This window comes from Penicillium brevicompactum, assembly GCF_028827555.1.
Source record: "Penicillium brevicompactum strain IBT 35665 chromosome Unknown utg000009l_segment0_segment0, whole genome shotgun sequence".
Lineage (NCBI taxonomy): Eukaryota > Fungi > Ascomycota > Eurotiomycetes > Eurotiales > Aspergillaceae > Penicillium > Penicillium brevicompactum.
Genome location: NW_026623212.1, coordinates 1983658 through 2006896, shown reverse-complemented (window position 1 = coordinate 2006896; position 23239 = coordinate 1983658). Strand labels below are relative to the sequence as shown.

General features: G+C 50.6%; 14 protein-coding genes across 14 annotated transcripts; 7 read left to right on the top strand and 7 right to left on the bottom strand.

Annotated features, from left to right (window-relative positions):
* Positions 1–186: 186 nt before the first annotated feature.
* Positions 187–1359, top strand: N7506_012195 (uncharacterized protein; the record flags this gene model as incomplete). The annotated part of the gene is made up of 3 exons (XM_056961486.1): positions 187–212; positions 263–956; positions 1021–1359. The coding sequence occupies 3 exons, from the start codon at positions 187–189 to the stop codon at positions 1357–1359; spliced, it is 1059 nt and encodes a 352-aa protein (XP_056806020.1).
* Positions 1360–1944: 585 nt separating this feature from the next.
* Positions 1945–3472, top strand: N7506_012194 (uncharacterized protein; the record flags this gene model as incomplete). The annotated part of the gene is made up of 3 exons (XM_056961485.1): positions 1945–2056; positions 2130–2797; positions 2852–3472. 3 exons carry the CDS (start codon positions 1945–1947, stop codon positions 3470–3472), a joined length of 1401 nt encoding a protein of 466 aa, XP_056806019.1.
* Positions 3473–4558: 1086 nt separating this feature from the next.
* On the bottom strand, positions 4559–5191 carry N7506_012193 (uncharacterized protein; the record flags this gene model as incomplete). Its single annotated transcript, XM_056961484.1, has 1 exon — positions 4559–5191. The coding sequence occupies one exon, from the start codon at positions 5189–5191 to the stop codon at positions 4559–4561; it is 633 nt and encodes a 210-aa protein (XP_056806018.1).
* An 898-nt stretch (positions 5192–6089) lies between these two features.
* Positions 6090–6434, bottom strand: N7506_012192 (uncharacterized protein; the record flags this gene model as incomplete). The annotated part of the gene is given in 2 exon segments (XM_056961483.1): positions 6090–6230; positions 6249–6434. The coding sequence occupies 2 exon segments, from the start codon at positions 6432–6434 to the stop codon at positions 6090–6092; spliced, it is 327 nt and encodes a 108-aa protein (XP_056806017.1).
* Positions 6435–6823: 389 nt separating this feature from the next.
* Positions 6824–7115, bottom strand: N7506_012191 (uncharacterized protein; the record flags this gene model as incomplete). Its single annotated transcript, XM_056961482.1, has 2 exons — positions 6824–6852; positions 6923–7115. The coding sequence occupies 2 exons, from the start codon at positions 7113–7115 to the stop codon at positions 6824–6826; spliced, it is 222 nt and encodes a 73-aa protein (XP_056806016.1).
* A 21-nt stretch (positions 7116–7136) lies between these two features.
* Positions 7137–7619, top strand: N7506_012190 (uncharacterized protein; the record flags this gene model as incomplete). The annotated part of the gene is made up of 2 exons (XM_056961481.1): positions 7137–7343; positions 7500–7619. 2 exons carry the CDS (start codon positions 7137–7139, stop codon positions 7617–7619), a joined length of 327 nt encoding a protein of 108 aa, XP_056806015.1.
* A 572-nt stretch (positions 7620–8191) lies between these two features.
* On the bottom strand, positions 8192–8569 carry N7506_012189 (uncharacterized protein; the record flags this gene model as incomplete). Its single annotated transcript, XM_056961480.1, has 1 exon — positions 8192–8569. One exon carries the CDS (start codon positions 8567–8569, stop codon positions 8192–8194), a length of 378 nt encoding a protein of 125 aa, XP_056806014.1.
* A 1403-nt stretch (positions 8570–9972) lies between these two features.
* Positions 9973–10242, top strand: N7506_012188 (uncharacterized protein; the record flags this gene model as incomplete). Its single annotated transcript, XM_056961479.1, has 1 exon — positions 9973–10242. One exon carries the CDS (start codon positions 9973–9975, stop codon positions 10240–10242), a length of 270 nt encoding a protein of 89 aa, XP_056806013.1.
* An 824-nt stretch (positions 10243–11066) lies between these two features.
* N7506_012187 (uncharacterized protein) lies at positions 11067–11456 on the bottom strand (the record flags this gene model as incomplete). The annotated part of the gene is made up of 2 exons (XM_056961478.1): positions 11067–11178; positions 11380–11456. The coding sequence occupies 2 exons, from the start codon at positions 11454–11456 to the stop codon at positions 11067–11069; spliced, it is 189 nt and encodes a 62-aa protein (XP_056806012.1).
* A 4211-nt stretch (positions 11457–15667) lies between these two features.
* N7506_012186 (uncharacterized protein) lies at positions 15668–17482 on the top strand (the record flags this gene model as incomplete). The annotated part of the gene is made up of 2 exons (XM_056961477.1): positions 15668–15700; positions 15743–17482. The coding sequence occupies 2 exons, from the start codon at positions 15668–15670 to the stop codon at positions 17480–17482; spliced, it is 1773 nt and encodes a 590-aa protein (XP_056806011.1).
* Positions 17483–17972: 490 nt separating this feature from the next.
* N7506_012185 (DNA repair protein RAD10) lies at positions 17973–18938 on the bottom strand (the record flags this gene model as incomplete). The annotated part of the gene is made up of 1 exon (XM_056961476.1): positions 17973–18938. The coding sequence occupies one exon, from the start codon at positions 18936–18938 to the stop codon at positions 17973–17975; it is 966 nt and encodes a 321-aa protein (XP_056806010.1).
* Positions 18939–19107: 169 nt separating this feature from the next.
* Positions 19108–21303, top strand: N7506_012184 (mRNA-binding ribosome biosynthesis protein NOP4; the record flags this gene model as incomplete). Its single annotated transcript, XM_056961475.1, has 1 exon — positions 19108–21303. The coding sequence occupies one exon, from the start codon at positions 19108–19110 to the stop codon at positions 21301–21303; it is 2196 nt and encodes a 731-aa protein (XP_056806009.1).
* A 103-nt stretch (positions 21304–21406) lies between these two features.
* On the bottom strand, positions 21407–21889 carry N7506_012183 (putative progesterone binding protein; the record flags this gene model as incomplete). The annotated part of the gene is made up of 3 exons (XM_056961474.1): positions 21407–21585; positions 21634–21729; positions 21793–21889. 3 exons carry the CDS (start codon positions 21887–21889, stop codon positions 21407–21409), a joined length of 372 nt encoding a protein of 123 aa, XP_056806008.1.
* A 673-nt stretch (positions 21890–22562) lies between these two features.
* N7506_012182 (uncharacterized protein) lies at positions 22563–22790 on the top strand (the record flags this gene model as incomplete). Its single annotated transcript, XM_056961473.1, has 1 exon — positions 22563–22790. The coding sequence occupies one exon, from the start codon at positions 22563–22565 to the stop codon at positions 22788–22790; it is 228 nt and encodes a 75-aa protein (XP_056806007.1).
* Between the last annotated feature and the right edge of the window lie 449 nt (positions 22791–23239).

The window sequence follows — 23239 nt, the reverse complement described above, 5'->3', positions numbered from 1 at the left end:
ATCTTTCTGCAATTGCATTATCAAACGAGTTCTGGGAGAGTCGAAGTGCGGCAAACAAAGACCCACCGCGAATATCAAGCGCTCGAGGACACCTTCACACTTCCCACTCGCCAACTCAACATCCGACATTGAGTTGCACTTATACCTCTCCCAAATGAGGTAGAGATTGAGAATCTCGCTGCAAATATGGCTATAGCGATCTCCTGGGGGACGTAAGTACACCAGCTCCGCATAGTTTCCCCCATATCTAATCCGCGAATAGCGTCAAGTCCCTCCTCATCTTCTTCGGTCCAGTCCTCCTCCCACGCCTGATCACCGCCTATCGGAGTCTGCGCGTCTCTATCGCCAGTCGACCCCCCGCCCGACCCCTCCCCGCCGCCGCCGGCCGGGCCCTGAACATCCTCTTCGGCGGCATCGTCTTCTTCCTCCTGCTCAGTCTCCCCTTCAACCCCCACGCCCCAGAGCCCAACATCTTCTCTCTCACCCGATCTCGCCTCAACACACCCACCGATGTCATCTTCCACCGTCTCTCCCGTCTTCGGCCATCCAGCCTCCTCACCGACGCCGACACCCTCCTCCAATCCAAGCTGACCTCTCTCGGCGCCCGAAGAGTCTACCTAACCTTCGGCCCAGACGCTCTGGTCTCCTGCCAATTCTGCTCCTACGATGACCTCACCACCTATCTCCTCTACTACCTACCCTTCCACATCCTCCTCCCGCACCTAGGCCACCTCCTACTCCTAGGCATCGCGACCTCCGCCCCGATCGCCGGCCGCGATGCCGCCCGCTGGCGCATGAAGTTCACACTCGCCGGCCTCGCCCTCGCCGCCATCGACATCTACATCCTCGCCAGCTACGACGCGATCAACGGCGCCCCGCCCGCCGTCCGCGCGGGCCAGAAACCGCCCACCAGCCTCTACAATCAAATCACGCTACTGCGGCCGCTGGCGATCGTGGTCTGCGATGTTATCTGCGCGGGAGTCATCTGGCTATCCGCGACGAATCGCTTTTTTCTTCAAGCCTCCTTCGTCGGAAGAGCAGATTGATGGCGCGGTTACTCTGGCCGTGCAGGCATTGACGGGGGCTAATACGAAGCTGCATGCGAGTAGCGTGACGCGTAATGCGGTGGTACGCGACAAGACGCTGAAAAATCGGGATGATTTGTATTGGCAGACGATGGTGGCTTCGGAGAGCCCTGGTGGCCCTGGTGGGGACGGGGAGATTCTCAACAATATTTGGGAGGAGGAGGAAGTTGCGCGGGCTATGTCGCGGGCGATGGCTGGACAGGGAGGAATTGATCTGGCTCAATTGGGGGTGAATGCGAATGAGTTTGTTCGAGGAGTGACGGAGGGTATGTAGTATATGCCTGCACCGTATATGTTGAGAATAGAGTACTTTCTGGCTTTAATACAAAATGAGCCGTCAACGTCTTAGCTGAAACGAGAGCACTAATTAACCCCAACTAATGAGAATCAAGCATAACCAATTATTCAGTCCAATTGAGTCCAATTAAAGACCAATTCAAGGCCCATCAAGTCCCCAAAATAACTGGAGACTGGCCAATTCCCCGCCAAGACACTCTGCAACATCCCCGGAAATGGCACTTTGTTGTCAATTCGACGTCTAGAACAATTGTATAGCTAAACAATTAATTATAGCTAGTATTTAAAGTATTTCACAGTTCATGCAGGTCAGACGTCCAATCATCGACATCGTCATTTAACGAGGCGGTGAAGTGGAGAGTGATCGTCCTTGTTGAACAGATGAAACCACTCCAACCACGTTCCCCCCTCCTCTTTTCCCAAGAGGCGAATTTCTTTCCTGTCACTGTCTTTTTGAACTCGTTGCTGGTCGAACGAGTCTCACAGGTTTACCAGATTTCAGGGGTTTCCAATGGTTCAGGCATATTAATTATCCTCGACCTGCATTTCCACACATTTCACCATGGCAGACGTACAACCTCATCCCGTCGAGCGCAAGGAGCGCAATGCCTACCTCTCTTCCCCTCGAGTCAAAGAAACCACCTTTCGCGAATGGGTCGTGGCCAACCAGATCGGTAGGTTCTAGGTTCCCCCAGCTCAACAGAAAGACCAACCACGGCGGGTATTGCTAACCTCCCTCGGAAACAGGAATCTCCATGACCACCCTGGCTATGTTGCTGGCTCTGCATAACCTCTACCCCTCTCTCCGTCCCTATACCGCGCCCTTCTTCCAGCTGTCCTACTACAACGAATCGACGGGTTCCTACGTGCAAGGCTGGGACGATGTTTACTTCGTCTTCAGTGCCACTGTCGCTCTCACCGGAATCCGTGCTATTGCGATTGAATGGGTGATGCAGCCCATTGCGAAGGCCGCGGGTTTGAAGCGCAAGAATGCCACTCGCATCGCCGAGCAGGGTTGGATGGCAATGTACTATGGTTTTATCTGGGTGGTTGGATTGGTGAGTTTGGCCCGTGGATTTGGTACTATGGTGGCACGTAGATCATGGCTGACGGGTTGTTTTGACAGTACCTGTGGAAGACTTCCTACTACTGGGGGGGATTTTGCCGCGATGTGGTCTCAGTGGCCTGCGCGTCCGCTATCCGGTTTGATGAAGTGGTATCTTCTGGTTGAGCTGGCATTTTTGATGCAGCAGATCTTTGTGATCCACGTCGAGGAGCGGAGGAAGGACCACGTTCAGATGCTGTCGCACCATGTTATCACCAGCGCGCTACTCGGCTCGGCTTACATCTACGCCATGTACAATGTGTCCAACGTGGTGCTGTGTCTGATGGACATTGTGGACGTTCTGTTGCCGGTATGTTCATATACTCAGGTGGCTGACAATCGACCACTGACTGACGTTTGATAGACTGCCAAAATCCTCAAGTACCTCAAATACGAGACTGCCTGCAACATCGGCTTCGGTCTGTTCATGAGTACCTGGTTCCTCACCCGCCATATCATCTACCCGGTCGTCTGCTGGTCCGTCTACCACCAGCTCCCCCTCAACCTCACCTACGGCTGCTACACGGGCTCTACAAGCGAGTTCATCTCGACCGACCCGCCAAACTCCTTCGCGTACATGCTCGGCCCATACTTCAGTCTGGACAATCCCATCTGTTTCAACCCAACCCTCAAGTGGATGTTCCTCGGTCTCCTCCTGGTCATCGAGGGCTTGTCCGTTCTGTGGTTCAGCATGATCGTCCGCGTCGCGTACGGCGTGGTCTGCGGCGGCAATGCCGAAGATTCCCGCAGTGACGAAGAAGACGAGGCCGAGGTCGAGAGTCACACGGCTCACGTCCCAGTGCACCTGGCCGCCAAAGACGGTGTGACCGTGGAGACCGTCGAAGGTGAAAATGCCCCTGGCCTTGACCGCCGGCGGTCCAACGGCACGGCTTCGGTTCGTGCTCGGGGTCGTGGGCGTGTTCCTTTCGATCAGAGTGATCGCAAGGCCCTTCTCGGCCGCATTGGATGCGAAAAGCCCACGTAACCTGACACGCTTTCTTTCCTTTCCCTTTCCTCTTTCCTCTTTTGACCCCAAAAATTGACGAATCCCATTTTTGACTCCGTTGTTCCCCCTGGTCCCGGTGTCCACATGTCTGCAGTGATGGTGTTTCTGCAGATGATATCCCCAGTATGCAACGGAGTGATCGAATTACGAAGAACTGCGATTTTCCAAGTTTGTTTTCCGGCATATCGTTTTTACTGCAGTGCTGCTTGCCGGGTCTTATATCCAATCCGTTTTCTGCTTTTGATGCATTCTTCTTGGCCCTGGGAGGTGCTCTTGTGATTCCATATCCAAATAATACCCGAAGCATTTGACTTTGTACATGTATCATATAGGCCCCCGATTGAAAATATACCTAGTCTCTCTCCCGCCTCTACATCCACCTCTCTACGTCATGCACATACTCCCTTAACACCGGCTCCCTCCCCCAAGGCTCCTTCTCCCCTCGATATAACAACACCTCAATAGGCCCCAAAACATCCGAAACAGCCTCCATCCCCAAAAAATCCCCAACCTCCAACCCAGGCGCCAATGACTCCTTACAAACCCCCAAATCAACCCTCTCCACCCTCCCAGGCCCCTCATGCCCCAAAGCATCGATGAAAAGAGCATAAACCAACGGATTCACCAACATAGCACTATGCGTATAAAACCCACCCCCAGCACCCCCCGCACAAACATCCTGAACAATCGTACTCGAAACCCCAACGCCCCGCCCATCCCCCAAAACCCCAGACGCCCCCGGTCCCCTCTGCGGCTGCACCACCGCATCAACACTACTAAACACACTCGTCGTCGCCACAAACGCCGAATCACCACCCCCACCCCTCAAAGCCCTTACAAGTCTACTATGATACCCCTGCTGCCGGACCGCAGGCGTGCATACGCTCTCATCAAGCATACATAGAGATTCAACCACCGTCCCGTGGAAATCACCACTCACAGCTAAGAACTCCGAAACGGATTCCCTCGTCGACGGCCAGTATTTTAGTGCCCATTGCGTGTCAAGCGCACCCTGTGACCAGCCCAGGACGCCGATGGTGCGTTTGCACTGTGTGCTTAGGTAGTTTATGGCGTATGCGATGTACTGTGCGTTATCTTGGATATCGGATAAGGAGACGTTGGGGACGTTGATCCAGACTGGGGTCGTGGTGTTGGTTTGTAGGAGTTTGCTGTAGCTGAAGGAGAAGGTTGTTCCTGCTGGATCCGCGGTGCCGGGGACGAGGAGGATGGGGGTCTTGGTGCAGGTGAATGAGGGGGGATGTAGAGGGCGGCGAGGAGGTTGGGTTCTGGGATGTCGTATGGTGCGTCTTGGGGGGATTTTGGGTAGAGGGGGGTGTTTGGGGGTGGGTTTGTGTTTGTGTATGAGTTTATTGGGTTTGAGGGGTTGAGGAGGGTGAGGATGTTTTGGGGGACGAGGCCGGCGGATACGACTGCGATTGCTTTTTGGAGGGATGTTTTATTTTGGAGTGTTGAAAGAATGGAAAGGCCTTGGTTGATTGTTTGGATTGGTGTGATTTTGCCGGTGGTTATGTCGGAGATTCGGGCTGAGAGCTGGAATATTTCTCGGGGTTGGATCGTGTTTGTGTAGGAGGTGGTGGTGTCGAGGAGTTGAGCTAGTATTTCTGGTATGTTCTTCACTTCACTTCTGTAGATGGGACTGCAGAGTGCAGTGGATAGAAGGAAGTATAGACAGCGCATGGTGGTCCCGTTCCGAGTTAGGGCTATCTTTCACCCGTTCATCGAATATGGTTTGGAAGCCCATGACCCATTTATACTGAAGCCTTCAAAGTCTACAGGAACTCAATTATCAATGGCGCTCTTTCATATGTCTGTTATTCTGATTCTGAGTTTAGATTCATCAACTTTATCATTTGCCCAGGCGGGCTGCTAATACTCCCAGACTTAGAATGTGACTCCGGTTTACATCATGGCATGCATATCACCAAGAAACAGTCATTAGAGATATTCAAACCAATCTGTAAATTAATTCTCCTCTGTGATCAGATCCTTACACATAGGACGGGTTAAGCCAGAGACAGTTGAACCTCTTGAGCATGCCAGCTACATCGTCGTGATATCATCCGAATCCCGGCACATCGTCTACACTCGTGTACCCCGAGTTCCCACCCCCAAACTCAAGCTATTTTGCAATATAATCAAAACTTCGTCAATGATATTGTGCAAGATTGGCCATCAGAACCTTTGATAGCCGAGACCACAACTCAGGATGCTCACAACTAGGATCATCAGGAAGATCCCACAAAGAAACTGTGACGTTGATCAGAGTGATACAAATGCCCGATCAGGATGGAAACTCCAATCACCCAGATCGCTGCCCACCACAAGCATCTTTGGAGGACAAAGTACGACCTTGAGCTGAATAGTTTCAAGGCTCAGCCAACAGCTCACTCCACATCTTATCCCAAGGTTGTTGCCAGCGTCTCATGGGTCTTAAATTCGTTCCTAAGTTTCAATTGGGAGCATCCTCCTGATCAATCAGAGTAACTTTCTTAGTATCCATTTGAATCTATTATAAAACCTCAAATGGGTACTTCGCATCATAGAGCCCGATTCCAGTTTCCACATGTATCCAAAATTACACATTGTTGCGTTGCGGTTGCGCTGTACTCCCTTCGGGGGTGGATTCAGTGTATGGAGGTGGCGGATCATCGTGATCAAAGGGTGGCTGGAGCGGTATCTCGTTTGCTGTTGAGGTGAGTTGGTTGTCTATATTCTGCTGTGAAAGATATCTTACAGTTCGGTCCTGTCCTTGCTTGAGAATTAGGCGATAAACATGAGCGTGGTTTGTCACTGCTGGAAGTGTTTGCAGTTGAAGAAGCGGACCGGTTTCCTGCCCCAGAAGATACTCCGGTGGTATCATCTGTTTCTCGCTGCCTCCTTTGCGGCTTGGTGGACTTTCGTCGTCGGGACTGGGCAGCATGATATGGAGATCCTAATAAAAACATTATGGAGTTGATGAATGTAAGAATTTGGGAATTGACAGATATGAGGGGAGGTCCATATATGAGGGGAGCCTTGGAGCGGATACATTGGTTTATTTATAGTAGTGGCATTACAAGATTCACAATCTTAACCCCGAGAAGTTATTAAAGAAAGCCTCCCGAAACATCCCTGCAGGCGGGAAGATATTCGGATCGGCGCCCGTGGCCCCCAACAAGTCAAGGGCCCGCATTTCCTGCGCCCTGGATCAGGGCGACCACTAAGCATTGACTGCCGATCGCACTGCCACAAGGCTGTGTACGTGTATGAATGTCCAAAGATTCCAAGACATGACTTGAGCTGCTTGATTGACACTATTTCTACATGTAATCAATTGGTAGCGGAATGATCTGGCAGCTCTGGATATGAAAGAGTAAGCGTGGGAGAGCAATGTGTATAGCATTAGCTGTTGGGTTTGAACATAGTGACGAATAGCGCGTGCTGTCACGATAAGCGGCAATCTAGCATCATGAACGGTAGGGGGTAGAGTCTGCGAAACTAGCACGACGGCCTGACTGGGGGCGTCACCACCACCGCGTATTGCAAGTACAGCACCTAGTGCATCCATTGCCTGCTCGAAGTCGTTCCAGGCCTCAATATCAATGACCCTCTCATGGTACATGTCGCTCTAGTCTTGGCGGTTATGGTTGGTGAAAGTACACGGGCGCTTCGACCAACGACAGTTTGCACAGACCTGGGGAATCCCGTTGGCGACTGGCATCACACAGAGGGGGAATGGGCTGTGGTCAGCTTGGCAAAAGCGACAAGGAGCATCGTCAACTTCAACACCAGTAAGGTAGATCAGCACGCCTTCGATGCATTCGATACGCTCATTCAACTCCTGGTCAAAGTAGGTTGACGTCTGCACGCTAACATGCTAGCTTCACCACCGTTTTGCATTGTTAAATAAGCTGGTCAAACGAGCTGATCGGTGATCTTTTTGATGTCCGGTTGATCGAGAGTCGCCTCGTAGTGAAGGAGGATTCGAATCTCTTCTCGTTCACAGATGGCTCAGAAAATCCCTCTGCTGTCGATGCTAGCAATCGTCTCACACCGTGTGGATGTCAAGCCGTTTGTCACTTTGGGCTTGACTGATGGCACTCCACGATTCCGCGGAGAAGGTTGAGAATCAGGGGAACTTGCATATACAGAATTGGTTGTGCGAGGAGGTGCTCCATTTCACGGCCATTTCTCTTGCCAGCAATGTGATCAGAAAAATATGGATGTTTTCAGCGAGCCGTCCCTGATACTTAAAGACCCATTCTCCACAGCTATCCTTCTGGCTGTCTCCGCAGCTGCTGATAACGATATTCGACAAGATTTGAACTTCAACCCGTTCCAGGAAAGGTATTTTCCTCTTTATCGAAGGTTGGTAGACTCCGTTGTTTGGGGTCTCCGACTGGATGCACTGGGAAGGTTAATGGGACAGTGTGAACACACCAGTCAAGTCTCGCCATCTCGTTCCCTCAAGAGAGTACTCCGGTAGAAGGCGACGCAACAGTAATAGGTAGATGTCAAAGAAAGTGAGAGGTTCCGGGTCCATAAAACTTGCCGGGGAGCAATCGTAGATGAATTCAATCGGAGTTCATGGGAGGTATTGGTATCAAATTGAAGGACTCGTTTGTGGTATCGGTTTACAAAGACCACCGTGTTATCCTCGAGGAACACGTTCCACAGACTACCGCTGTCGGTATTGTACTAGCGGAGGCTTAAGATCTCGGACCCACCTCCTGGCTGCCCGCCACAGACGTGCATCACGATTACAAGTAGCTCTTGAAATCGGGTGGCGTTGTCGATTCTAGCAGTGAGACAGGCCGTGCCCGGGCCAACGTCTGAGGGGCCAATAAGGCTCGCGGTGATAGGGAGTCGTACTCCAGCCGTTGCAGTATCCAGGTACTTCCCTTCACGATTATGGAGTTCGGGTATCATCGAGGAAGGACCGGTCCGCGTCACATCGGTGCGGGTCGTCATAGCGGCTTCCTCACGGGATGGTGGCAATATTGGCTGTAGGTAAACCAGCAAATGGGTAAAGAGTTGCCATGCTGCCTCCCGTTCGTACTTGCGGAGCTGGGTCATAGTGAATTGCTGAAACTAAAGAATGGTGAAGAGATGTCCGAAGTGGATGCCACGATAGAGGAAGTAACTCTGGCCCTTCCACACGATCTGGCGCTCGGTGGTGGTAGTGTTGGTGTAAAAAAGAACCCGCAGGTGCGCATGTCGAGGATAGGTTCGGCATGGCTGTGGCTGCCGCGTATCATGAAACGGTGCTTATCCACATGCTGGATCAACGACGGTTGCTCGGAGGTCGAAGTGAAAAGAATCACCTGATGGCAGTTCTCACAACTAGATTGGCAGAGGGTGAATTTGTCACACATCCTGCTTCTGGTCGTCCTATTTCGTCTCTGTCGTGTGTAAATACTTTGCACATCAATATGGGTGTGTTAATGGTCTTGGCCCAAGTCACTCAGGCGAGTCCTGTATCTGGAGGCAACACCTAACATTCCAACACACTGGTCAGACGTTGAGTTATCTCAGATATTGCTATTCCCTTCGCGGGTGGCCAGTTCAGACTCTCAGCGATGCACTGTGCTCTGTCAACTCAGCACTCCTTTTAGACGAAGAACTGATAAATAGGTGTACAGAGCCGTTCCAGACTAGCCACCAGCCGTTCACACATGCGTGGACTCAGTACCTCTAGTGATCTGGAAATAGGGCCGGCACCCTCAGTAAAGTCTTCGAAAGTGAAGAACTCGCAGACTCTTCTGCTTTAGTCATCTGTGGATGCTCCATGATTGCTGGGTTCTTTCCCATTGTTTGTAGCCCAAACGTCTCTGAGCCAAAGGATGAGGTCTCACAGCACGGGATTGGTAAAGCCCATATCCATTCTTAGGGCAATATTCTCTCTTTTCCAGTACTATCGGCCGTTTCCGGGAATTTCATCTTTGCTGACACGGGAGAAATGCGCTTGACGATCGCACCGCCTCCCCAAGTTTTGCGATTGTGGTCTCGTTTTCTTCCGAGAGGCACCAAGATAGCTTTGATGCATTTGGTGTGTCAATTAGACAACTTGGGATGATGTGGGCAACTTGCGGCATCCCGCAGAACTACCCACAACGGGCCACACGCAGGGTCAGGGCTGAAATAGGACCTTCCATGAGCCGGAGCGTGCGTGTCTGGAGATAATTATGGATGAAGTTGGATTTTGCATGTGCGTCTGAAAAAAAACAGGATGAACTAGCATCACTTAACACAAGGCTGGTTGCTCCAGTGCCTCTGAATGTTTCGAACGCGGCATTGACGGCACTATCGGCACTATCGGCATTTTCGGGCTGATCGGTTTGTTCGTTGGTACCACTCAGCCGTAGTGAGATTCTCCTGGCCTCTGAAAATTTGCCCGACGTAATGTAGATATTTCTTGGGATGAAAGAAGGCTGAGTTGAGCGTTCGGGCGAAATTCACAAACATCGATTGCCGCGATAATGTGGATGCTTCGTCTGCTTTGGCGTACCATATGTTGTACCCCGAAGTGGACGACGGATGAAACGAGGTTCCGTGCGTGCGGCAGTGAGCTGAACAGCGTGGCTAGCGCGGATGGTAGCCTGTTGGCTCACCTGCGCAAGATTGAACAGGGCTTGCCAGATACACTGGCAGGGGGCCTCGTCAGGGAAGGACGCGTGGGGGAGAGCTGCGTGACAGCAGTCGAGTTTGACGAGAGAAACCAGACGCTGCAAGTTCAAGAGCCTTACTAGCCCAGGACTTTCCTCGGGTTGTGGCATTGATGAGTGTTCTTGTCGTGTGGCAATGTCGGGGTGACAGCAATCAGCATGACCAGAGAATCCACTAAGTGTGCATTTTGTAAAATAGCTCTGACGAAATGCCGCAGAGGTACTCTGCCCTTCTTTCTTCTGTGGCTTGACTTGAAGCAGCTGTGACATCAAAGGGCTTCTGATTAGGAAGGCTTAAGATGTTGGCCATGTTGATTCAGGATCACAAATCTGTTTCTTGGACCTCAACTGGCGTCAGAATTATTTGGACTGTGACCCAATCGCCTTGGCCCTCTGCTGTCATTTTCTCTCCGGATTGACATGCCAATCTTCAGTACATCATACCTGCTCCTTGTAGAGAGTATCTCCTTGAGGGTGGTATCAACGAGCTCAGCCATAAATGGGGCTTGATGTGTCACAAGGTAGCATTTCGCCACTGTGTGGCCAGGGCGAGTGCAGATTGTGAGAAACGTTTACCGAGAATTAGCATGCAGTTCACTTTCCCGAGGGCTCGTCATCAAGAAGACATCCTAAGATACCCGTCCATTAGTCCACGGAAGTGTACTTGATAGGACTGGACTTACTTGGTGGTGTTTGCGCTGCAGCTGTGACATTTTCATCAACAGCACAGGTGTGGTTGTTAGTGCGGGTATACACTCATGACTATAGCCTGCTTATTGATCGGAGCAATTCTGCGCACTACCCGCAGATCAGTTTTGCTCCTAGATCAACAGTCAGGCAATGATACGACACATGTCATTGGTCTCAGATGCGAACCTTGGCTACCGATGTCAATTATGGAACTTGCATCAATCCGAAGCCCGGAACAGATGCAGCACGTTCATTTGTGCGTGTTGTGGTATGCTCAATATGCCGTTGAGCTTTGCTTGTTCTTTGCAATCGTCGAAGATTTGCTTGATCCTGTGAAGCGTCAGAGAAGAAATTCGTACTATCTCACCACTCACGACTTGACTGTCGTACGTACTCGAGCAAAGTGCGCATCAACTGAGGTCATGATGTCGACTATTTGTTGACAGGTTTAGGCCATGCGTTTGGGGTTGTGGCTGTCAGCAGATATGTTAGCCCCTTCTGACGTTGCAACATATGAGATTTGGAACATACTGCAAAGAGTGAGCTCCCTTGATGGAATATTTCAGCCGTTTTCTCCATGTCAGCGGTGCTTGGCAGAGCTTGTTCATGATATTTGAATTTTTTTTCAGGGCCCCAGGATATGTGATCGATGGAGCTCTTATCTTACTTGACACTCTCAATCTTGATCGACACCTTGAAGTGGAAAGTGGCGCATATGGATATCGTCGTCTGAAAGCACTTGGGGAGATTGAGGACGCCATTTCGAATGAATAGATGCCAGCACGCCACTTGCCGCTCGATAAGATGTGAATCGACTAGAATGTTTGATTTGCTGGAAATACTTTTATGTGCCGAATGTCGATTCTCTTGTCATGAGCGAGTTTTGCGAAGTTTCAGGCATAAGCCTACTGTGACAGGGTGGAGTAGAATTCGGTGGCCACTTCGTTGGTTGCCTCTTGCGCGGTGGGAGCTGGGAGATGGGTAGTTTGAGTTCGGCGTCGGAGGTGGCAGGTCTTGAGCACTGCTGAAATCTGCTAATACAGGTCCCTAACGGCAACCTGAATGTCAAGCTTTTGCGAAAGTCGCGAAGGCAAAGTTGGAAAAAGATTTAACAATCCGTTATCTGACCTCGGAGGTCTTTCCATATTGATAAGACTGAGGACCTCACTTGGGTCATCTTGTATTGCGGATTTAGATATCTTTCTGGTCAGCGGGTTGAGAGCAGGTTGCTTGCCAGGGAGCTCCACATTTGATACGATGATTCTCTGGTGACGCCATTTCAAAAAGAAAGGGGGAAGAAAAGAAGAAAAAGGAAGAAAAAGAAGAAAAAAAGGAATTGGCGTGTAGACGGCTGCGTTGGTTGTCAGATGTGGCTTCGTAAGGAGAGTTACGAGGATCTTACGAGAAAGAGACGAGGCTCAAATCTCACTTTCTGGTGACTCAGAGTAGCATCTTGCCCAGAAGTTTGCTTCGTTGTGCTATACTCCTCCTCGAGAGAGTGCCTGTCACTCGAGGTACGGGCCTCGGGACCTAAGCTCTTGAGCACATGCCCGCTCTTCGAGACATGGAGAACAAAGTCTTGACGTGGGGAAGGATATTGGGATCACAAATCACTCACCGAAGTTTGTTGGAATCATTTTGTGCCACTGTGGGTTAGATGAACACATATGTTTACCCTGACCTCTTGCATTCCACGGAGTGACTAGTTCGGGGTAGGTCAAATCGACTGGTGGAGAACTTCTCTGGACTTCAGATGGAAATGTCTGCAGTGAAAGAGAATGAAAGATTTGAAGGAGGAATTCAAGGAAGAAGTGAGAGATGAAGAAGTGAATGAATGATCCATCTCATTCCAGGCCCTCAGAGATTCCGTATTCATTCAAAACGCGCTTTCCACCCTTAACAAACCAAACTCGGAAAGGCCATCCACTTACTATATCATGAATAGATTTCTTCTCTATCGGATTCATCCGGCTATCCTTGTAAGCACCCTAATCTCTCGGAGTCCACTCAGTATTGAATAAAGCAAAACCATGTAGAGCTTGGTGAACGCTGTATTATCACCTGGATTTGTACCGTACCTACCACTGAGATTACATATCGTAAAGCAGTCAAAACTAGTATTTTCAAGTTTGTATAAAATTTAAGAACCTCCAGGGCTTGGAACCTTCTTCCTATGCAATTATCCCGGTAACAACACCCATTCCCTTCTATTTCTGAAACACAACTTTGCCATAGTGATTCTGCAAGTGCTCGCCCAACATGATATGAGACCATATGCGATCTCCCTCGGAACCATTCAACTCAGCAATTATATAATAATTCCCATTCTCATCCTGCTGAAGTCTGGGCTGCCAGGCAGTTGCATTGAACCCGGAACCACCCCAGTAAAATCGACCTATATAATCATACACAAGTATTAGACAGAGCTGAGCTCAAAGCAAGCGAAAGCTATAGCTATAGCTTTAGGATAATAGTATAATATACCGTTGTTGTTTCCCAGGTGCTGATCGAGGTCGACACTCGCATTTTGGTTATAACCATGAAAGTCTACTGGTCAAACTTAAGATTCCATGGTATTGTCTCCACGAGAAGCGAGCTTGGATATCCCTGTTTCTTAAATAACTAGGATTCCCAGCACCTCTGGATTAGACCTCACTTGGGTCGCACGATCGAGACTTCCGTCATACGAGGATGAATTTTTCGTAGAGATTTTATATCTCGAAAATTGTAATTTCCTGCTCACATCTTTCAACAATCCACAATATTAACTCTAATATCGATGTCTGATATTGAGCTTCAGAGAGCGACAGGAAATGGACAGATAAAGACCCTCAAAAGTGGTCAAGGCAATGTCCAACTACGAGATCCCGTCACGAATCATTTGATCCTTATTCCTCGTCCATCAGAGGACCCTAAAGATCCTCTTAACTGGTAGCGTCAACTTTTCTCCGAGTGATCCATCTACCTAACGAGGAGGAATAGGCCCAGAAAGTTTCGACTTTTCATTGCATTCATCGCAAATACCGCAGTTTTCCTTGCTCAGCTCATAGCTGCCGGTCCAAGCGTCAGCATGATTGCGATGATCCACGACCTATTCGGCACGACACCAGCTATCCCAATGTGGTCTTCTGCAGTGGCAAAGACCTCATACTTCTTCAGTGGGGTAGCATTCTTGCACGGCATGTCGAATCTATTCTATATGCCGCTGATTATCAAATACGGCCGTCGACCGGTATACATCGTTTCAACATTGATTTATGGGTCTTGCTTGCTGTGGGCAGGCCTAGCGAAAAGTTATTCTAGTGAGCTGGTCGCGCGGCTGCTTTTAGGGTTTGCAGGGGGTGCAGCTGATTGCCTAGCTCCTCTTACAATTACGGATGTCTTTTTTCTCCACGAGAGAGGACTCATAATGAGGTATTCCTTCCGATCCGGAGGATGGAACTTGATCAATCTTATGGCTGATCTTATACAGTCTCTATACAACTGCAGTTTTCTGTGGGGTTGGAGGTGGAGTAGTGCTGTGTGGTTTGATATCTATTCATTCCAGCTGGCGGACTATTTATTTTGTTGCATCGGCCATTGCATGGGCTTTGCTTGCCATCATCGTGTTGGCTATGCCTGAAACTGCATATAAAAGGTGTGTTTCCTCACTGGGATCTTTTTGGCTATTGTCTCTGATACAAGTGGAGCTCGTAGATGTGCATCCACCAACAACAACCCCCCTCCATCTCGCCCATCCTATCAATTTCGCCTCCAGTTTCGTGAAATTTCCAACGCTCCTTTCACCGAAGAGTCCCTGTTGCAGCTGTTTTGGCGACCTATTCCACTGCTATTTCTTCCCTCCGTCTTTTGGGGAACGCTCGCCCAGTCAGTCTGTGTGAGTGCGCTCGTAGCCGTGACTACCAGTTCAGCAAGAGCCTTTTCCCTCGTGTATGGATGGTCGACCTGGCAGTACGGGTTAGTCTATCTTGCCACCATAATAGGAGCTATCATCTCAATATTTGGAGGTGGTTGGCTCTCAGACAAGGTTGCAGATTGGCTCACGCGACGCAATAACGGCATGCGGGAGCCTGAGATGAGATTGCCGATTTTGACTCTACCTCTGATACTTTGCCCACTGGGCATATCGTTATATGGTATTGGAATCGGCCATCGCTTGCCCTGGATTGTGCCTGTTCTCGGTTTGGGATTTTGTAAGTCTCACATCTGCTTGCGTTGGAAATGATTCAAGCAGAATCTCATATCTCCAGTGGGTTTCTCCATCCCCCAGGTGGCCAGTATATCGATTCTGTATGCAGTTGAATCCCACCGGCCCATCGCTGGAGAAGTGGTTGTTTCACAGCTGAGCTATCAAGGTGAATTCTATTTTTCAAATTTTGTTTCGAAAATACATGTCCCGCTAATTCCAGTATATTCCGCAGGAGTATTTGGATTCTTGCTCTCCTTCTATACAAACCCTTGGATAGATTCTGCAGGATATACCACCTGCTTTGGAATACTGGCTGGTATCAATGCAGCGGTACTGATCATGTGGGTTCCCCTTTATATCTGGGGCAAGAAGATTCGAACATGGTACACACAGCTCAGTCTCACAAGATTCATCCGATGGAAGCCCGATCGCGAGGTTGGTGAATGAGTGAGAATTCCGCTCTTCGAGGGCTGAAGTATAAGATTCCCATTAACCCAAATAGGCAAAGCCCCCCGGCCCACAATATAAGCTTAGTCATTAGCCCCTAAACCATCAAAGGCGATCTTCAAACTTCATCTTCATGCCATCTCTAGTCATTCTGGCTTGCACCAGATCTAGTATGCTTTCAGCATGCCTGAGGATCCTTCAAGGCGTCGTCTCAGGGTGAGTCCGAGGTCGAAACTAGGATGCAAAACTTGCAAGTAGGTGTCTTTCCGCGTCAAAGAGTGGGTTGTGGTAATTAAAACAAACGGTAGGATCCGACGAGTGAAATGTGGAGAAGAAAAGCCGAGTTGTCTCCGATGCACCAGCACTGGTCGCAAGTGTGACTTCGAATTACAGGCGCAGGCTCCCACCGTCGTGTTTGTTAACCCGTCACTATCGCCAAATACGGTGTCACGAGAGCGTCGTGCTTTCGCTTATTACTTTGACTTTGCTGCCTCGTCGATAGGCGGCGGGTTGGATCTCGACTTCTGGCGTACTGTCGTTCCGCAGGTTTGTCGTCATGAACCTGCGGTGTGGGACGCTCTTATTTCCATCGGTGGTTTGTTTGAATGTTCTCAAAAGGGTCCGAATCTGTTTCTACAACAGACGGACTCTAAACATTTGGATCAGAATCATCAGGATGTGCTGGCCTGGTACTCACGCTCTGTGTCGGCGATTCGGCGACGTATTGAGTCCGGTGGCGTAGATGCTTTTGTCGGCCTCATTAGCTGCATGCTGTTCATCTGCGTCGAGGCTCTTCAGGGAGATGCAGGCGGAGCCATGCAGCTCTTTGCCCAAGGCGTGCGATTAATCCTCGCTTTGCGTCCACAGATTGCCGCTGGGGCTATACCGGCCGGTAAAGCCGAGCTGTTGGAAGACACGATCATCCCAATCTTCCTCCGTCTCGCAGCCGGGGCTCTGGCTATTGATGGCCTCCCACTACATGTTCTGTTGGAAGACAATGGGACGTCAGAGCCGGTGTTTGAATCACTCAAATCTGCTCGGAAGGCCATTGTGTTGCTAGCTGTAGAGATCCCAATGTTCGAGTCTAAATGCATTGATCATCTACGAGAAACTGATGGCTCGGCTTTACCCCAGGAGTTCATTGTCCAGGGGCATGTTCTGGAATCTAAACTCAGGAGTTGGCATACTGCATTTGTCGCCATGACATATGGCTCGTGCAAGATCGCATCCCCAGAAGAAATCGGCACATCCGCTCTCCTCTCATCATATCATGAAATGCTATACATAATGCTGGGGACTTGCACGTCCTTGGCCCTTACGAATTTCGACGCCTTTATGCCAAACTTTCAAATGATCGTGGAACAGTCCGCCATTGCACTCAGGGCATCACTGCGTCCCGACGGGACCCAACCACCCTTCACCTTCGAGATCAGCGTCGGTCTACCCCTCTGGTTCACGAGTCTCCGATGCCGCGATCCGCACACTCGTCGCCTGGCCTTAACACTTCTTCGCCGGGCGCCACCGGTCCAAGGATTCAACCAATGCTCTATAGGGTCAGCCATTGGCGAGAGCGTCATGGGCCTCGAAGAAGCACGCAGTATGGAAATGAAAGCGGCGAACTCAAACATCAAAACGCTTGACTATGCGGACGAAGAATCTCCAGGTCTGGGCATTGTGAAAAACTCGAATGGTGTTGCGGATATTGCTTCCTACCGCGGTGCAGCAGCATTCATTCCGGAAGAGGCACGGATTGGACCAATCACTATCTTCAGGCCGCGGGACGGTCTCCCCAAGGGGACGGAGATGGAGGATTTTGCTGAGTGGAATCGGGGTTCGGATCAGACATACCTGCGATTCACCCGGAATGAGCGCAACGCGACTGACAATTCATGGCGGATGAGGTATAAGTATGTGCCCTTTGAACATGCGTTGCCAAGTTTATATTATGTGGTGTCTTGCGTGGACTTGGCGGACAAACCACAAGCTATGATAGTATAAACAAGAATCGAACTAGACTTTGAAATAGGGTCATAGAGAGATGAAATAGATGATGACGCTCCTTTGGTTCGCAACTGCAAACTGGGTTGAACTTGATTCATGCTGGTGGTTTCCCAATAGGCTACGGATAGGCTTCCGAGTCGTGTCGATATGAAGACCGTTCGAGCACTTCTCTCCGGGAGATCTGATACTCCGATGGTGTTGGAGGGTGCCGAGTATTAGCCTGATGGAGTTCAAGCCGGACATGACAACTGGCAGACATAGGCGTAATATTCTTTTGGTAGTTTTGCCGATATGTAAACTCCGTGGTTTAGCGGGATAGACCTTGAAAACATGCCATCTCTGGAGGCAGGATTTGATGCAGCCCACAGGCGGCCGGATCTTATTCCAGGTAGTTTTCCTGCACAATGTGGTCGGGTGCAAGCCGGATGTAGCAGAATGGGTATGAAAGTGCCAGTGGTAGGATATGCAGCGACACAAGAAACATTTCTCAGCCACCATTTTCTCGCAATCGTGCAAGCGCTGCCGTAATGCCATCGCTCATCTCTTCAGGCTCTTGGCCAGCCCTCGGCGCACTAGATTTCGCAGCCTCCGAGGCAGCTGTTTTACGACTTTCTTCAAGCACCGCTCGGAGAATGGCCTCTTCCTCGTCCTCCTCCTCCACATCCTGCGGAGGTCTATCATCAGCACGTGCCACAGGGGGCGGACGGGGAACAGCCGAAGACTTCTTCGCGCCCTCAACCCTGAAGTCTTCCCGTACGGCATTACACCACTGCTGAACCTTCTTCTCACCCCAACCTGGCACAGCACTGATCTGCTCGGGCTGTGCATTGATGGCATTTTGCAGGCTACCGAACGTTGATATCAGACTGGCGGCATCGGACTTGTTGATGCTTCGTGGGACCGTAACGAATTCCACAAGGGACTCTTTATATGTCTGTGGCTGTTGGGCACGGATTGCTGTTGGTTGTGCGTTTTCCGAAGACTTGTATAACTCGAGGTAGTGCGCTGCCTCGGGTGCGGACCAGCACAGGATCAAGGTTAGGTTGTTGATGATGGATGTTTTTGACAATTCCCGCAGACTATCCTCGTGGTTCTGTATGTCTACCATAACCAATACCAGACGCAGGTTGTATTTTCCGGCTAGCTGCTTGACTCGGGCGTAGATGTACTCGGGGTGTAGACGGTGGTACTTTAAGGAAAGGAACATGGCGCACGTTGTGGCTCCCACTACGTAGTCAGCGGGGATGTCTGCATATTCCCAGGGTATGAGTTTGATATGACTCAGGATCGGGTTGCCCTTCTGTCGCGTAGATACGAGAATCGAGGAAGGGCCGGAGCGATTGGCGAGAGCTTGGGGTTTCGGCTGCTGGACCTTGGGTCTTTCGGGGGTGTCTGAAGCTGGGGAGTCCACCGTCCGAGTTGGCAAGCTATTCCCAGGTCTCTGGGGGTCCATTGTGCCTGAAATCCTTGTTTATTAATGAAGAAGTGCTGAGGGGAGAGTCGGAGAGTTGATAAGTTGATAAAGCTTATCGATGCGGCCCACACCGCCTAATTCCAATCTGGCTCAATTTTCTGCCGCTAATTTTTTTGTTCTTCCATCGACAGCCAATTTCAGTCGCAACATGGCCAACAGAGTTGAATTGGGCAAGAGACGGCGGTTCTCAGATGCTGAGAGCCCCGAAGTCAAGGTCGAATCCTCTACAACCCCCGCAGCCTCTGCGCCCCAAAATAACCGAACTCTTTTCGTCCGCTCACTCCCCGAGTCTGCCACCACAGAGAGCCTGGCTGAATACTTCTCCCAATCCTACATCATTAAGCACGCTGTCGTCGTTTTCGATAAAGAAACCAAGAAGTCGAAGCAATTCGGTTTCGTCACATTCGCCGATGTCGAGGATGCTGAGAGCGCATTGAAGGAACTCAATGGCTCCAAGTTTGATGGAAAGATCATTCGTGTCGACTATGCCGAGCAGCGTAAGCGTGAGATTGACGAGAAGATTGGACGCAGTGTGCCCACTGCTGCATCTCTCGAGTCAAAGAAAAAGAAGGAAGAGGAAAGAGGCCAAGGCGCGCCGCCCAAGCTGATTGTTCGCAACTTACCGTGGAGCATCAAGGAGCCCAAGGACCTTTCCGACTTGTTCCGCAGTTTTGGAAAGGTCAAGTTTGCCACTCTGCCTAACAAGAACGGCAAGCTTTCTGGTTTCGGTTTCGTTACGTTGCGCGGTCGGAAAAACGCCGAGAAGGCTCTTCAGGCAATCAACGGCAAGGAGATTGACGGTCGTCAGATCGCGGTTGATTGGGCTGTTGAGAAGGAGGTCTGGCAAACTACAAAGCAGGAGGATGAGGAGGAAGAAGAGAAGCAGGAAGAGAAGGAATCCGACGATGTCAAAATGGAGGATCCTAATGGCCACCTGGAAGAGCCCTCAGAAGACGAGACCTCTTCCGATGAGGATGACGAGGAGGATGACGACGAAGATCTTGACGACGAGGAGTTGGACGACCTCGATGATGACGATGAGAACAAAGAGGATGACCGCAACAACACAACAATCTTCCTTCGCAACCTCCCCTTCACCGCCACCGACGACTCTCTCTACGAACACTTCACCCAATTCGGACCTCTACGCTATGCCCGAGTCGTCCTCGACCACGAAACCGAGCGCCCCCGCGGTACCGGTTTCGTCTGCTTCTGGAAGATCGACGACGCCAACACCTGTATCCGCGAAGCGCCCCGCGGCACCGAAATGATGGCGCCCAGCAAAGACAAGCCCAAAGCCAACACCGCCATGAAACACTCCGTCCTCCAAGACGAGAACTCCGACCCCAGCGGCCGCTACACGCTCGAAGGCCGCGTCCTGCAAGTCGCCCGCGCCGTCAGCAAGGGCCAAGCCGCGAAGCTGGAAGAAGAAGGTGTCTCTCGTCGCATGGTCCGCGACACCGACAAGCGTCGCCTCTACCTCCTGAACGAAGGAACCATCCCCTCCAACTCCCCCTTGTACAAGAAGCTCTCGCCCTCGGAAGTCAAGATGCGCGAAGAATCCTACAAGCAGCGTGAAACCTTCATCAAGAAGAACCCCGCCCTCCACCTGTCCCTCACCCGTCTCGCTATCCGTAACCTCCCCCGTCACATCGGCTCCAAGGATCTCAAGCAGCTTGCTCGAGAGTCCGTCGTCAACTTCGCCAAGGATGTCAAGAAGGGCGTTCGCCAACCCCTATCCAGAGAAGAGCAGCAGCGGTCCCGCGATACCATGAAAGAGCTCGAGCAGCTGCGCAAGCAGAAGAAGATGGGTATCGTCCGCCAAGCGAAGGTCGTCTTCGAAACGCGCGAAGGAACCAAGGTCTCCGAGAAGACCGGCGGAGGACGATCCCGCGGCTACGGATTCATCGAGTACTTCACACACCGACACGCGCTGATGGGTCTGCGCTGGCTGAACTGCCACTCAATGGTTGTCCCCGCCAACGTGCAAGACGCCGACGACAAAGACAAGAAGAAGAGTCTTGTCGTTGAATTTGCGATTGAGAACGCGCAGGTTGTGAAGCGTCGTAACGAGTTGCAGGCCAAGCAGCGTGAGCCGAAGCCGAAGCGCGACCGCGACGATGACGATAAGAAGGATCTCAAGCGGAAGCGGGGCGATTCTCGTGATTCTCGTAAGAGGGATGGTCGTGATCGCGATGACTCCAGGCGTGATGCGAAGCGCGGCAAGACTGATAAGCCTCAGAAGGAGGAGAAGGAGAAGACGGAAGAAGAGGACAAGGCCGCGAAACGCAATCGCATTATCGGACAGAAGCGCATGAAGCGTAAGGGCCGTAAGGGCAAATGAGCTTGTTCATATGTATAGTTTTTTATGTAAATGCGAATACCACTGAAGGGAAAGAAAAGTTCTTGGATTCCAATGTCTCTATCTTCTATATTCATACACACGATTAAGTGTTCGTAGCGCCCTCCACCTTACCGACGATATTATACCGCTTGCTGAAGAATGTAAACCACTCATCCAGCACCTTCTTCTCCTTGTCGTCGAGATCGTGCCATTCCGGCACGCAGTTTTCAGGCTTGAGAGAGGAGCACGCGAGGGCACGCGAGGGGTCCTTGCCGGCAAAGACTGAATATGTTAGTCGAGGCCGTTATGCGATCACCACACCACACATACCTCGGTATTGGCCCTGGGCTCCATATGCTGCGTTGCGGGTCACGTCGAAGACAACGCCCTTGATGGCGACGAGAGTCGGACGGCTGGGGTCGGTGCCTGGGAGGTGTTAGACTGCGAAGCGCGGGCGCGGTGGGCAGTGGGTATTAGGTGAAGGTATACCGTCACATTTGGCCAGCTCCTCGGGGGAGATGGGGTCGTCCTTGGGAGGATCCAGTTGGACGGCCACTTTGGGAGCAAAGCGCTTCTCTTCAGTCATTTTGCGTGTGTGTGTTTTTGGGGATGTTGAGGGGAAGTTGGAGTTTGGCGGGGTCGGATTACTATCCTCGGCTGTTCATTGATCGGTTCGCATGTCGGCTGTTTCTTGACTCTTTTTTGTTTGTTGACTTGAATGATATGAAGTAGAACTCTGGGAATGGTCAAGTATAAATTTATGTATATTTCTGTGGTCGAATCCACCTTGGGAGAGGTATGGTCTAATACTCACTTCTCAGTAGACAATGCATCTCAAGGCCTCTGCATAGACTTCCAAGGTTTCAACTTGTATACAAAGAGACATCTGTATCTTCGACTCGGCCAATCCATGGTCCATAGAAAAGCCCTGAGGTCTACATCATCGCTCTGAGAAGGGAGAATAGTAACAGAGCCAATCGCCATCACCTCACTTTTTGCCCCAATGCAGCTAAAGGAAGAGGGAGAGTTTACAGCTGGGCATATCCGAACGAATCGCAACTAAGATACATATCTCCTGTATCTTTTGTATGATATTCAGCAGAGCAGTTCATAGGCCAGAGCAAAGAGGCAAGGAGTGTGCGCAAAGTGGAAGTATACATTCCATGACGTCAACTGGCCAGGTGACATCGGACTTCATCTCGTCCTCAACTTCCACTTCAACTTGGACATTAGGTGTATGAATTCACAGATAGTCCACTATGGCAGATGCACATCAACCTTCCAATCCCCAGTCGAAAGGTGATCCGGATCGACACTCCACCGAGATCCACCACCTTTACTTCGAAGACAACGATAGCTTCTTCCCTCCCAGTTGGCTGGGGAAAGATGGGCCCCGCAGACCCTCCACCGAGAGCACAGACACAGATACTTCCCAGGGCGTGGACTCCACGGAGAGAGATAGTGGGAGATCCGAACAGAGCTGGTAGTGATCTGGTACTTTGTGAGTTTGACTCGCCGTGTCTTTGGTTGAAATTAGCGGAAGGGATCTTCTAACCGTTTGTATCAAGTATGGACATGCGCCAGTCTGCGGGAAAGTTGTATCCGGGATATTACCAGCAAGTTCGGTTGAACATTCAAAGGCATTTTGTGTCTATAACCTTGGAATGAGCTCAAATAATAAACCTGGAAGAGCATTGAGATTAAATAATTATGGCTGTTCCTAACAATGCCACTGAACAGTATCCTTGCTACATAGTAAACGTTGGAAGGCTTATAGTTAGGGCAAAGCCGACAAGTAAGAGATGATAAGTACCGACGAGATAACAAAGGTCGGAGGGTTAGGCTAAATCATGGATAAGCCATTCAGATGGGGCAGAGAGGGCCTTGGCAAGTTCCCTCCTGAAATGCAGGATTGAGTAGGGCTGGGGGAAAGTTG